General features: G+C 43.5%; 1 protein-coding gene across 14 annotated transcripts in view; it reads right to left on the bottom strand.

The window, feature by feature from the left end:
* The window catches only part of LOC119961852 (lysine-specific demethylase 2B), a 290,442-nt gene that overhangs the window by 149,045 nt on the left and 126,630 nt on the right, over window positions 1-14,767 (bottom strand). For 8 of the 14 annotated variants that reach the window (XM_038789282.1, XM_038789309.1, XM_038789299.1 and 5 more), the window contains exons 6-7: window positions 6,686-6,792; window positions 4,182-4,241 (exon numbers count right to left, since the gene is read on the bottom strand). In XM_038789282.1, coding sequence (XP_038645210.1) covers window positions 4,182-4,241; window positions 6,686-6,792 — 167 coding nt within the window. The remainder of the gene's footprint in view (window positions 1-4,181; window positions 4,242-6,685; window positions 6,793-14,767) is intronic. The other 6 variants (XM_038789334.1, XM_038789320.1, XM_038789380.1 and 3 more) reach the window with 1 other exon arrangement.

Here is a 14,767-nt window from a genome sequence, read left to right on the forward strand (position 1 = left end):
ACATAAACAAACTCCCCAACACACAGTGATAGTTTTTTTTAAAAAGCAGATTTTTCACCCCCCCCCACCCCTCCCAACACGCGCGACGAACAGCTCCTCAAACACAGCCACAAACATCCCCCACCATGCCTCGAAGCCCTCGAACCCTTTGATTCGTATTTGACCTTTTCCAGCCAAAGAAGATCCCCGAGCCAGGCCGCCACCCCGGGTGGCGTTGCTGACCACCTCTCCAACAGAATTCCTCGTCGGGCAATCAGAGAGGCGAAGGCCACAACATCGGCCTTCCTACCCTCCATCAGCTCTGGCTTCTCCGATATCCCAAATTTCCCACCTCCCCCACTATCCTTGATAGCGCCGTACACATTCCCGCTCAGAATCTCTCCAACTTTTCGCAGGCCCAGAACATATGTACGTGATTCACTGGTCCCCGCCCACACCTCTCACACTCGTCTGCCACTCCCTGGAATAATCCACTCATTCTTGCCCAAGTTATATGTACCCTGTGTACCACCTTGAACTGTATCAGGATCATCCTTGTGCACGAGGTCACGTTTATCTTTTGTAGCGTTTCACTGCATCCTCCCCAGTTTATTCCCCCCTCCCAGTTCTCCTTAATCTCCACCACCTGTTCACCTCGCTGCTCTCCCAGCCACCCATATATGTCTATGATCCTACCCTTCCCTTCCACATCCGGAAGCAGCAGTCACCCTCCTTGTCTACTTCGTACGACAGAGGGTCCGGTCTTAGAGACAATAATTCCAGGGATCCAACTTGATCCACTACCAAAGTTTCATGTTATGACACCATGTTATATTATGTACGTAATATGTTTTTTTTATTGTTGTATCAGTGGTGGCTCATCGTGAGATGATGAGGCTTTTCTATTAGTGTGACTATTTCAGCAACCTTGTTCTGACAAGTAATCTCAAGTTTCTTTCTCTATCTGAATTGCGGACAATTTCAATGTCAACTTCTTCAGTTAATTTCTTACTGCCGAACACCCCTTCAATTCTTCACTGGACTTGTCCCTATTTTCTAGTTGCTTTTCATGAAATTAAGCTTGTTCTCCATTGTCTCATTAATTTCTTCTTCTTAACTGTAAAGTTTTGCAGCATTTTTCAAGTTTGATGTCAGTTATTTCATTTTGTTTTAATATCTTCTCTAGAGTCTTCATTCTTTTTGCTGATTCATCTTTATATTCGATAAACTTTCTAGTTTCTTTTGAAGTCTTTAATTTCTGTGTTTCCTCCAAGGGGAATTCATCATGTTCTTTCTGGGCATATACATTTCACAAATTGAGCTTTAATTTTTACATGTCTTAACTTCAGCCAAACCCTATTGGCTTCGCTGTTGGTTCGGCCTGTCTTCGACAAAGTGTTGACTTGTCACCCTCCTTCAGAGGCCTTTTCAGTGCCCCCCTTCCGAAGTCTTCTTTTGCCTCCTTTCTGAGGTCTTTGTTGCCTACTCTTTGGGGTCTTCCTTTATCTCTTGCTTGAGATCTTCATTGCTTCCTCTGAGGTCTTCTGTTACCTCCTCGAGGCTTCTGTCGCTTATGGACCTTTTTTGAAAGTTGCCCTCTATCTTGGGTCTTGTCCAAATTTCCTGTCCATTGGTTCCTTCTTGTAGTTGTCACTCAAAGTGCATTGCCACTTTAAATATATCATCTTTAAATGCAATGTCACTTTAAGACTGTCATCTTTTTTTAAAAACTGAGCTGTCAGCAGCTGCCGGCTTTCTTTGTTTTTTCCCACGTTTTGTCCTTTCAGTGTTTTGGTGTGACCCTGGCTGTTCCTTCACTGAATTTTTAAGCCCTTTTAGCAATCACCAGAATTTCTTGTTCTTCTGGCTGTTTGGGAAGTCCGATTGTTTTTCTATGATGCTGGTCGCACTCGAGGTCTGATCAGGCCATTATTTTTAAACTGGATAACTTGTCTTCTTTTCAAAACTTAAGAACTTCTCTGTTTTTTAAAAATAAATTTAGAGTATCTAATTTAATTTTTCCAATTAAAGGGCAATTTAGTGTGGCCAATTCACCCACACGGCACATCTTTGGGCTGGGGGGGTGAAACCCACAGACACGGGGAGAAAGTGCAAACTCCCCACAGGCAGTGACCCGGAGCTGGGATCGAACCCGGGTCCTCGGCGCCATGAGACAGCAGTGCTAACCACTGCACCACCGTGCTGCCTCCCTGACTTTTCCGTTTTAAGTCAATTAGTGCAGTGTTTACTGCCACGGAGCCCCCGCAGCCTCTGTGCCGACTGGGATCTTGTCAATTTCAGTTAATTGATTTCCTCGTGCTTCAGAAAACCTCGCTACAGTTCATTGGGAAAGTTTTTTTCCCCCACTTAAAGCACTGCTTTCTGTGTTTTTTTAAAAAAACCTTTGCAGCAACTCGTTTTAACTGAAATTCCTTTTTTTTTTTAAACTTAAAGCTTCTACGGTATTTTCACTTGATATTTTTCTCTCTATTTTTCTAAACTTTTGACTGTATCTGCCAATTCAGGTTTGTTCCAAGTCTGTCCCTCAGCCCCTCCAATGCACTGAGCTACTCCCGTGGACCGCATCACCTCCTGATCTACAATGTTCATCCTTGTGAATTCTGACCTGGGGTCTTGCAGTGTTTTCTCCATTGTCCACGCAACTTGGAACTGTCTGTCTTGTCTGATTCTACTGTCTGGCAAAATCTCAAATGGGTCCGCTCACCCAAAGAGAGGCACTGTGGTGAGTAATTTGTTTCCTCCTCCACAGGAAGCTCACAGATGTAAGGCCAGAGGCAGTGTCACGATAATTTTATCCTGCCAGATGTAATGATGCACTTTCACAGACTTCATTAGAAACACAAAAGGATTTATTAATAACAAAAACTGTACAGCAGCCACACAGCTGCACCTAGTCCCCAAATGTCTACTGCCTAAGAGAAGACTACATCCCCTGGGGTGATTACCCACTCTGCGTCCCAATTGGTCCCTCAAGCCAGGTGACCCTTACACTGCTGTGCTGCACTTCGAGACAATGATCGCAAATCACCACATCCTGTTCTTGTTTGGTGTCCAGCAAACTCTTGGTTTGTGGATATCACGCAAGGGCAAGAACGAGTTTCACTGAAGCATCCATCTCACAATCAAACAGCTTGCTATCACTCACTATCCAGACTTGCACTTTAAATAGGACTGCTTAGGTTTGAGTAGAAGGGAAAAATGAGGACAGAACGGAAATATTAATTAAAGCGGTACATCCGCACATGCGGATAACAGTCACAGAGGCAAGACGCCTTTTAAAAAATATATTTATTGAAGTTTTCTAATAATAGCTAACAATATTACAAACAATCAACCAACAAAGATGTAAAGATACAATGTCAATACCAGTTTCTGTTATGAAGGGGGGGGGGGGGGGGGGGGGGGGGCTGTTTAGGTAGCCCATAATTGGGCCTCAATTCATAAATTAAACTACTCAAGCCTGAGCAATGTCAAGAGCGGATCTACCGAGGTGGAACAACCTCCCTCTGTCTCTGGTGGGTTGCATCCAAACAACCAAAATAAATGTACTTCCCAGGTTTTTTATTTTTCTTTGAATGTATCCCAATTCTTTTGCCCAAATCCTTTTTTTAAATTCAGGTTAACATATTGATTTCACTTTCCTTTGGGTGGGTAAATGGCCCAGAACCCACAGTGTTCTGCTCCAGTGAGTCAGGCGGCGGGAGGCTTGGCTCACCCAAATTTTGTGTCTTACTGTTGGGCTGCCAACGCCCAAAATATTTTGCAGTGGATGAGTGACCTTGACTCAGTTTGGGGCAAAATGGAGACTGGCTCATGGACTACCTCTACTCTTCATGCCAGGATTACTGCATCACATTATACACATTTCTGGCACATTTGTACTTATTTGACTGAAATTTCTTGTTGATAAAATAGAGATAAATCACAACCGGAAAGACAATGATTATAACAAAGCAAACAATTTTATAACAAAAAGATAAAGGTGTATAAAGCTAAAGGTATCAGAAAAAGTTGATAATTATTAAAAAAGACAAACCAATCAAATTGCTCCATTTTTCTAAATACCCTTTTGGTCACCATCTTCAGCTCCCATTAAATTGAAACACTTACTGCTGGAAATAACACTTACAATGTTACAGATATAAATGAATACATTTTACTAAAAAAACGATTAAACTTACTTGTATAGCAGAAATTTACATTTAAAAGACACTTCAAAATTCCATTGGAGGCCTTCATCTCTGAGAAAGAAGCCAAGGGCTTGAGTTAACCATGCTACCATGAGCCATTCATTACCAGCTAAACTGATTCAAAGAGCAACAGGCTGTGATTGCCACTTATATCAGTTTCTACAGCACCTATGCCTTTTTATATATGGCAAGACTGGCCATTCACAGTCAATACCAGGACTTGCTTTTTGTAAAAGCATTCAAGCAAGATTAGGCATGTTTGTTGAGAGAAAATAATAGCCCACAATTTACTGCTAAAAAATAACAATGAGGCTCACCTATTGTAATGTTGCCAAAGCCAGATGGAACACAGAAATTATGAGGGTCACAGTGCACCCTCCTATTTAGGTATAAATTGCCCATTGTCTTCAGGTAAGTGCAGATAAACATAAACATCAGGGAGTTGCTGACTGGGATGTAGAAATGAGCCATGAAGCTGTATTGAAAACAACTTGTCGTTTGGCTCCCCATTCGAATGTACTGAACAAAATAAAGTTGCTGTACACGAAAATGAAATGAAATGAAATAAAAATTGGTTATTGTCACAAGTAGGCTTCAATGAAGTTACTGTGAAAAGCCCCTAGTCGCCACATTCCAGCGCCTGTTCGGGGAAGCTGGTACGGGAATTTAACCCACGCTGCTGGCCTTGGTCTACTTTACAAGCCAGCTATTTAGCCCACTGTGCTAAAACAGCCCCATTAACCAGCCCCACACACTGCAAATATGGACTAAACTAATTTCAACAAGTATTGTCCACTTGAGTTTAAATACTCTTCTTTATAAACGTGGAAAATCTTAATTACTGCTGTGTATTTACTTGATTTTTAAAAAAATTATTCAATTATGAGATGAGCGAGGGCAGCACAGTGGCACAGTGGTTAGCACTGCGGCCTGCGGCGCGGAGGACTCAGGTTTGAATCCAAGCCCTGGGTCACTGTCCGTGTGGAGTTTGCACATTCTCCCCGTGTCTGCATGGGTTTCACCCCCACAACCCAATTGCCCCTTAATTGGATAAAAAAATAATTGGGTATTTTACATTTTTAAATTCATGGACGAGAGCATTGCTGGCTTTGCCAGCAGTTATTACCTAACCCTAATTGTCCTCGAGAAGTTGGTGAGCAGCTGCTTTCTTGAACCACTGCAGGCTGGTATAGATAGAGAATTCCAGGATTTTGGTACAATGACAATAAAGGTATGGCTAGACATTGTCAAGTCAGGGTGGTGTGTGATTTGGAGGGGGTACTTGCGAGTGGTGGTATTCTCATGAACCTGCTTATCCTTGTTCTTCTAGGTCATGGATTTGGAAGGTGCAGTCGAAAAGCCTTGGCAATTTTCTGCAGCACATCATGTACATGGTACCCAATTCAGCCATGTGCACCGACAACGGAGGAAGTGAATGCTCAAGGTGGTGGATGGGGTCCGATCAAATTGACCATTTTGTCCTGAGTGGTGTCGAGTTTCTGCAGTGTTTTTGATGCTGCACTCATCCAGGCAGGTGAAGCGTATACTCTATTCACATGTGGCCTGTAGAGGTGAATCACTTGCTGCAGGATACCCTGCCTCCAATTTATTCCTGTAATCGCGAGGAACTTGAAAGCGTTAGAGTTGATTTGATTGAAATGTTCACAATTTTAAGGGTGACCACAGGGTAGACAGAAAGGCAGATAGCTCAAAGGTGGACAGCAAAGAGGTATATAGAGTGCTGCTGAGGGCAACCGTGAGGGGGCGGGGAGAGCAGTGAGAAAGAATCTATATTTGTTGGGTTAGGGAATCTCAAACTAAGGGACATGAGCTAAAAGTTAGAGCCAAGTGCTTCAGGAGTGAAATTAGGGAACACTTCTATATGCAATGGGTGGTAGAAGTTTAGAATTCTTTTCTGAAAACAGTAGTTATTACTTGGTTAATTGTTCATTTTAGTTCTGAAATTCATATATCCAATGGTATAAAGGGATACAAGACGAATGTGAGAATATGGAGTGAAGTCATGGATCAGCCATGATCACACTGAATGGCAGAACAGGCTCAAGGCGCTAACTCCTGTATTCCTACTTTTAGGTTTTGGCGAATTAGTTGAGCTCAACCACTGCCGTAATTCAAAACAGAAGAACAAGTTATGTATCAACAGTCAGTTGGACATCTTGTCTAAAAAAAATAAGTTCTATTACGAATGGGAGTACTGTGTTTATAGCTCACATGGATGGCTGGTTTAGACATCTCATGTAATTAACCCCATTAGCCAGGCCTGACAATAGTTTCTGGAGCAGAACTCCTGAATAAGAACCAGTACGGCTTTCACACAGTGCACCATTAATCTAACGTAAAAATCTCAATTGATCCTTCAGCAAATCCTAAAAATGAAATGCACCATGCTTCAGCCTTGTGGTATTTATAAAATGGGTGTAAAAACGTACAGATTCCAAATGGTTGCTTTCAATATAAACAGAACTCTCACTTACTTCTGAACTTTGGGATATTTCATCTCTGCGATTGCATTGGTGGAGTCCATTTGCTTCTCTTTTAAATGACGTGGCCACATGTTGTCCACCCAGTCTACCAAGTCCACCTGCAACAAACATTGAATGTCTGTAGAAATCAGCAAATAACAAAAATGAGCTCCTAAAACCCACTACCTTTTGCTGAAAATTATATCCTGGCGTTTCAGTGATCTTTTGATTTACGAGCAAATAGGGATGGCCACCGGCCTTCACACAAAAGTGACAGTCAATTCGAGCAAAAAGCTGAGCAATGGTCACAAAATAACCTCTCAAAAAGTAGTCATCAAGAAAACCTTTCAGACGTTAGTCCAAGTGGGGCAAGAAAATAATGCACGTGTGCACATTGGCTGATACTGAATGAATTCATCATGGCAAGGCATCAGCTTTATTCAGTGCTGTTTTAATACATCAATGCATCTGGAGAGTAAATATCATCCATGTCATATTTACGTTCCAGACAGCTATAGTTTGTTATACTAAAAATTAATTAGCTATGTCCATCGCCAACAGTTTTTAAAATTAAAAAGCTTGGTGATACGTAAAACATGTCACTTTTAGGAAATTCGGAAAAACACAAGAAATAAAAAAAAGTGTGAAGGTTGGAAAGCAGAAGACACAGATAATAATTACAACCAAGCCTGATTACTGCCAATGTCCACACATGCAAATGTTCCAAAGGGATTCACTGGATAACGAACAGGAATCGGCACTGTAGCTAATCCTCCTCTTCAAAATAAAGTACTACGTAGGGCATTTTCAGCAGCCTCACAACAATTAGGTCATCTAACTCTGGCACAGGCCTAATCCTCAATCTTTATGTATCTTTGTTACCAATTCACTGATTACAGCAGGCCTATGCAATTTTAAAATGCCAAGTTAATACAATGCCAAGCCCCTCCAAAGCAATCAAATGTATCCTCTTAAGAATAGAAACCCCAAGCCCGGGAACAGCTCAGTCCTGATTTCTTCATTTACTCAAGTTTTCTGCATTCATTAAGTTTAAGGTCATTAGTATCCGGGCTTGGGATAAATGTTGCCATTCCTTCATTATTAGTGGGAATTTCCCATCTAACATTATTATGGGTGCCTCATTGCTCGAAGGACTATAGTGGTTCAAGGAGAAGACCCCAAACCACTGATGGAAGAATTCAGCTCACATTTTCCACTTGGTCTTCCAAATAAAAATTTAAAAACAAAGTTTTTGAGAACAATATTAGGCATGATCACTTGTAGACCAAAATGGCGTCTGCCTGTACCCACCTGTCTGACATGAATCCCACCAATGCTAATGTACACTGAAAACACCTGCTAAAAGATGCAGAGGGGGCAGGTCATCATGCTAATTCAATACCAGTGCTACCCTTTCTTAACCTCACACAGTTGACTGTGTTAAGCGGCACAAAGCAGTTCTCTGTGGCCCCAACCCCATTTAAAGGGACCACCAAGATTTAGTATTTGTTGATTTCATCTGGCTGTTGGTACAATTCTTCAAGTTTTTTAATGATCTCTATAGTTGTTTCAAATAGAAACAAAATCTATAAGGAGAGGTGTGCTGAGTAATGATTTCAAGGTTTCTGTATAAACCAGTTGCTCCCAGACATGGGTGCACTAGCTGACCATCCCTTTCGAATAGAGCATGATTGGGAGAATGAGCGGAGGCCACACAGATCTGGCAAGTTGCTAAATAGGCTTGGGGGGTGGGGGGAGGAAGAGAGAGGAAGAGAGAGAATGAGTACTGATTTATAGAGATTGTTGTTAGGTTACTGCTGGGATTGAAGTTAGTGGTGCAATTGGTTGGGTAAGGAATTTGAAGATACATTCACTGATCTTGACTAATCATATGAGCTCATTGAACCTCTTATGGCACTACATCCATGTCCTAAAGGCTGGACTACAGAAACTGACCACTATGACCTTTTGACAGGGTATTTGGACGCCCTCCTCTTGCCCTTTGGAGACAAGGCACCTCCTCTCCTTTCCCCTCCTCCACCAAGACCTCCTGTGCAGTGTCCAAAAGCCTGGGGGGCCAAGAACAGCATGTCTGCATGCAGCAATCACAGCAATCAGCAGGCAGCACGATAGACGCAGGTGTCATAGTGAGAGCAGCACAACAGACGCAGGTGTGCCGGCAGCCCGACAGACCTGTCATGGTATCAGAAGCACAACAGACCATTTAATCACATGACATGATCCCCGCTTACAATTTTATGGGGCTGTTTAATTCAGATATATGCAATTTTGCAAGTACAAACAATGCTATTGCATGGGCAAAGCACATTGAATTTTGATTTGCGTTCCTGAGCTTACTTACAATTTGGTCCCACCAAGGTGCACGTAAGCTCGGTTTGGTTCCACCAAGGTGCATTCAAGCTCGAGTTCACAATCTGATCACCCCTCAGACACAGATCTAGACACTCCAGAAAGTCAAACTGAGCAGGTTGCACCAGGCCCAGAGTAGGACACCCTTAACAGGCTGGGACCTTCCAGGCCTTGGGCCACCAGAGGATGACCACCAAAGTCATTTCAGACAATAGGGCATAGCAGTCAGCAAGCTGTTGGGGCTGCACCAAGATATAGCAGTAGGGTTAGAATAATGAAGAAGTTTTGAGTACACAATGGTGGTACGGGTGTTCCAACACCATACTTACTTTTTATTTCTGTAAATATATTTTACGCTTATCAGACTCCAAGTCTCAGGTATTCAATGGCTAATGTGATACAATTCCCCCCCCCCTCCCCCCAAACGAGCTCCCACCTGGATCCACAGTTCCATTAATTCTCGCACAATCTCATATCAAAGGCAAATATGTGGCAATGATGGCTGTGACAGACAGATTTCAGACAGATGTTATTTGGCCTTAGTAATTACCCTGATGGTGTCACACTGATGTCTGTTGTTTGAGCACAGCACAAGTATTTTTCACTATGAACATTAGGATCGTTTCTCCAATGCGTATATTGTAATAGCGTTTAATTTAACGGGTTTGTTTCAAATCACTAGCTTTCAGAGCACTGCTCCTTCCTCAGGTGAATGAAGAGGTAGGTTCCAGAAATATATATATATATATATAGACAAAGGCAAAGATGCAAGACAATGCTTTGAATGCGAGCATTTGCAGGTAATTAAGTCTTTACAGATCCAGAGAGAGGGATAACCCCAGGTTAAAGAGGTGCGAATTGTCTCAAGCCAGGACAGTGGGTGGGATTTCACAAGTCCAGGCCAGATAATGGGGGGGGGGGGGTGAATGAATGTAATGCGACATGAATCCAAGGTCCTGGTTGAGGCCGTACTCACGTGTGCGGATGCTCGCATTCAAAGCATTGTCTTGCATCTTTGACTTTGCCTATATGTATTTCTGGAACCTACCTCTTCATTCACCTGAGGAAGGAGCAGTGGTCCGAAAGCTAGTGATTTGAAGCAAACCTATTGGACTTTAACCTGGTGTTGTAAGACTTCTTACTGTGCTCACCCCAGTCCAACGTCGGCATCTCCACATCATGTTTAATTTAATGACTGTGAATTTTTGGGAAAAGAGTCAATCATCTTCGAGCACCATAGGTTTTAATGCTTTCCTACAATTTATCATCTCCACGTTGAAGGATGAAAAGTTATTAAAAAAATTTCCCTCACTGTCCCCATGTATGACTATAGAAGTTGTTTGACTCGGTGAGATTACAAATATCTGTAAGAGGGATATGTATGTGTGATGTCAGAGGTGTATTCTCATCCTGATGAAGCCATCTCCTTACCTGTGAGGATCTTTCTTTGCTACTGGATGGTTGCCTAGCTCTACCTAATCCTGCTGTAAAGCGCAGTATGCAACCTGATATGCAATTCATTGCATGACTGTACACTCACTGACTTTGGGTATATTAAGAAGATTGGCCTTTGTGAGCTGCACAGTGTCAAGGACTGTCATGCCCTGAAAGTGATGCTTTTGCACATCGCCGGTCATCAGCAGGGTCTCTTAAGGGGAAAGGTCATCATTGACTGCTGCATCAATACTGACTGCCACATTTCTCCCTAATACCAAGGCAATCCAGGACATGAACTTTGTAGGCTTTCAACGAATGCAGGTCCTGGGCGTTACAAAATAATCAAGCCATGATACTGGTGAGTCACTCTCTGCGAGGACAATACAAACTAAACTCAGCTTTAGGTGCAGGACTGTGACAGGTCGCTGCGTCCTGATGTCCGATGGGATATTGTGGCTTAGCAGCTAGATGATCCCTCGGCATTATTCATCTACAAGAGGTGATGATTGGAGAGATGTTGTCTGGCTGCTGCTCTCTCTTGAGACAGTCAAGCGTTAACCATTTTTTATTATCACCGCCTTGCTAAACTGCTGTCATGCTGACATTTGGATGTGCAAACGTTTAAAAGCTGCCATGCCAACTGATTTGTTGACGCCATAGTCAACTGCACTACGTGTAGCTGTTTAAGAAGATGTGCTAATGGAGTGCTAATCACATTCCACATTGGCAAGATGTTCCCAAGGCTCCTGTGCCTTCCAAGGATAATCCCATTGTTAGGGCAGAAGGTGATGATTTATGCTGCCTCTGTGAACATTGTGATATTGATGACCTTTCTTGATATGCTAACACTGAGAATGAGGGTCTTGTTGTTTCCCCTCCATCATAGCCTGAAGAGAACTTTTGTCTGTGAAAACCTGGCTTCACCTTATTCCTCCTGCAATCTTGTAGCTCCGAAGTGGTCATGGGCACGCCACATCGTGGCTGTGCGACGGCTTCATGTAGCCCGTCTGAATCCTCGTCCTCTTCAGATTATCCCCTTCCATGTCCTCCTTGTCTGAGGAGATATCTAGCTCATAGACACAAATAAGATATGAGAAGGAGGAGGCCTTTTTGCCCTTCGAACCTGCTCTGCCATTTATCACGATCATGATCATCCAACTCAATAGCCTAATCCTGCTTTCTCCTCATAACCTCCGATATCGCTCTGTAAACACATCCTACCTTTGCAGTGTTATGTTGTGCAGGGTGCAAACACTCACGGTGGTGAATACTGGAGAGCTACACCTGACCTGTCCAAACACTAGAAATGTGCGTTTAAGAAACCAATAGTTTGCTCTATTGAGGACCTTGTAGCAGAACCTGCAGTATTGCATCTCTCCTCAGATGCAGTCCATGGCTAACAAACGGGCATCATCAGCCATGTCTTCTGGGGGTAATCCTCGTCACCGAGGAGCCAACCTTCTAAGTAGTGAGGTCCCTCAAATATCAGTGGATCCTGCAAGTGACTCAGGATGTAAGATTCATGTGAGTTCCCTAGGCACTTGGTACAAACATGCTGGATCTGCTTTCTGTGATCAATAATGAGCTGGACATTCAGAGAGCGAGGTCCTTTTCTATTAATGAATCTCACAGGCCGCTGCCAGGGAGCTGTCATGGCCACGTGTGTGCAGTTAACGGCACCCTCCACTTCCAGGAAACCGGAGATGGTAGCGAATCAAACAGTTCTGGCAGCCTGGCTTGCTTCATCCATCAGGAACAGTACGTAAAAGATGTTACTACAAATGGCATCTGTCTCATCCCTTATGTATTTGTGTTACTAATTGTTAGATTCAGCAGTGATACCCTGTGCAGCCCTGGAAGGAACCGCTGACAAAAAAGTTCAGTGCAGTGGTAACCTTCGAAGTAACTGGCAGGGATGCCCTCTCAAGTTCTTGCGGTGTGAGTTTCTTACGGAGAATGTGGCAAACATGAGCTACCATATCCCGAGGCAAGTGAAGGCACCTGCAGTCCTGGCTCCTGCTCATCGCCATATATGAGCTGCGTCTTCTGTAGACCCTTGGTCGCACCAAACGTCTTCAGGGATTTGGCACCTCCCCAGCAACATCTCAGAGTTCCTAAACTCTTGATCCTCAGGGCGATCATCTTCCTAGAATTGTGCCAATCAACTATGGGCCTTTATTCTTCTTATTCTAATCATATACATCAATAAGGCAGCATTGCCTGCAGGCTGCATTCTCTACTCCTGCTCGTATCTGTGAATGGATGCAATTGAGCAATGAATGATAATTTTCCTCGAGTAGTTTCCCCCTCCATGGCAGCAATCCAGTCTCTAGTCCTCGTCCTGCCCTCAGTCTGAACATGGAATCTCCACCCTTTGCAAGATATCCTCATGGTGGATGATTGGTAGCTGAGCATCCCCCTCAGACGTGACTGCACATTAGTTAGGCTCAAAAGAGCCAGGTCCAATAACCCTCTGTCAGGCTTCTGTTATTTGCCCTTCAGTGGCCTTGAAAATAACTATCAATACCTAATCCTTACACTTATATCATGGCTTCAGTATGGTGCCTTAAATGCCATGACGATTACTCTGGGAACTGAGGTTTGTAGGGTCCACCTTGCTTCTGCGCAGAAACCGTGGACCTTGATTGTTTTACTGTGCATCCAATTTCATATACCTCTGTAAGGATCATTTGCCAATTAAGACCAAATGGACCGCAGTACCTAGGCTTAATAGATTCGCGCCTGAGTGTGCACCATTAGTAAAAGAGCCAAGCTTGTTCATAGATCATAGAATTTACAGTGCAGAAGGAGGCTATTCAGCCTATCGAGTCTGTACCGGCCCTTGGAAAGAGCACCCCACCCAAGCCCACATTCTCCCCCCCTTCCATCCCTGTAACCCCAACCAACCCAACATTTTTTGACACTCGAGGGCAATTTAGCATGGCCAATCCACGTAACCTGCACATTTTTGGACTGTGGGAGGAAACCGGAGCACCCAGAGGAAACCCACGCAGACACAGGGAGAAAGTGCAAACTCCACACAGACAGTGACCCAAGGTGGGAATCAAACCTGGGACCCTGGCGCTGTGAAGCAACTGTGATAACCACTATGCTACCGTGCCCCCCCCCCCCCCCCCAACCACATTGTTCATCGTGTATTATATTCTGGAGTTCCACACACAGTTGAGTCACGTTCTCCATGGTTTGAACAGGAAATTTATAGGGTCCCACTTCAATTGGCCCAAAATTGATTTGCTGAACTCCACATTCCGGGACCCCTACATGATCGATTTTTTTCTGGTGTGTTTTTCAAACTACGTTATTCTTCAGTGAATGTAAAAATGGTGCTGTTGATGTCTGTGGGTAAGTGCAACTTCCAACCTCCCCCTATCGTCCAAGTTCCTCCCATCCACCTCCATACTCACTGCCTCCTAATTCCCATTCCTCCTGTCACTACCCTGCCTCCCTTGTTTCCCATCATTGTTCATGTGGACTACATTACAATTCATTTTTATTTAATAATAATCTATTAATAATCTGTTTATTATCGTCACAAATAGGCTTACATTAATACTGCAATGAAGTTACTGTGAAAATCCCCAAGAAGCCACACTGCGGCGCCTGTCCGGGTACACTGAGGGAGAATTCAAAATGTCCAATTCACTGAACCTATTTTTCTCAAAATGGACAATTTGCTGAGCTGATAAAATGGCACCATCTGATCACACCAGCTGATTCCCGTACCAGCCTCCCCGGACAGGCGCCGGAATGTGGCGACTAGGGGCTTTTCACAGTAACTTCATTGAAGCCTACTCGTGACAATAAAAGCGATTTTCATTTTTCATTTTTTCACATGCTAGCTTCTGAAAGTTTGGGCAGTTTGAAAGCAAACAAAAGCAAATCCTCGAAACGCCCTGGAATGTAACACTCCTTATACCGTATAAACATTCCAGCCAAGCCAACACAATGACTTAGCAGACCACCTGTCTGCCCCAGCCAGCTATGAACAAAGGCAGCTCCTTGCAACTCAAAAGCTCCAATCTGGTGCTAATGGCCAAAGTGTTACCTGCCCCAACACACAATGGCTTGAAACTAGGAGCCTCATTTAACAACCTGAAACCAGTGTCACATGACTGAGACTTGAGCTGTCTGAATACCTTTAATTAATAAACTGTTAAGAGGCAGCCACTGTTTTCCCTCCAAAGAGGAACTCCATACAAGCTGCCTGCGCTGTTGACCATCTTACCATCAAGCAGCAGAAAGAATTCTGGCCCCTCATCACAACTA

The sequence above is a fragment of the Scyliorhinus canicula genome, chromosome 1 (assembly GCF_902713615.1).
Source record: "Scyliorhinus canicula chromosome 1, sScyCan1.1, whole genome shotgun sequence".
Taxonomy (NCBI): domain Eukaryota; kingdom Metazoa; phylum Chordata; class Chondrichthyes; order Carcharhiniformes; family Scyliorhinidae; genus Scyliorhinus; species Scyliorhinus canicula.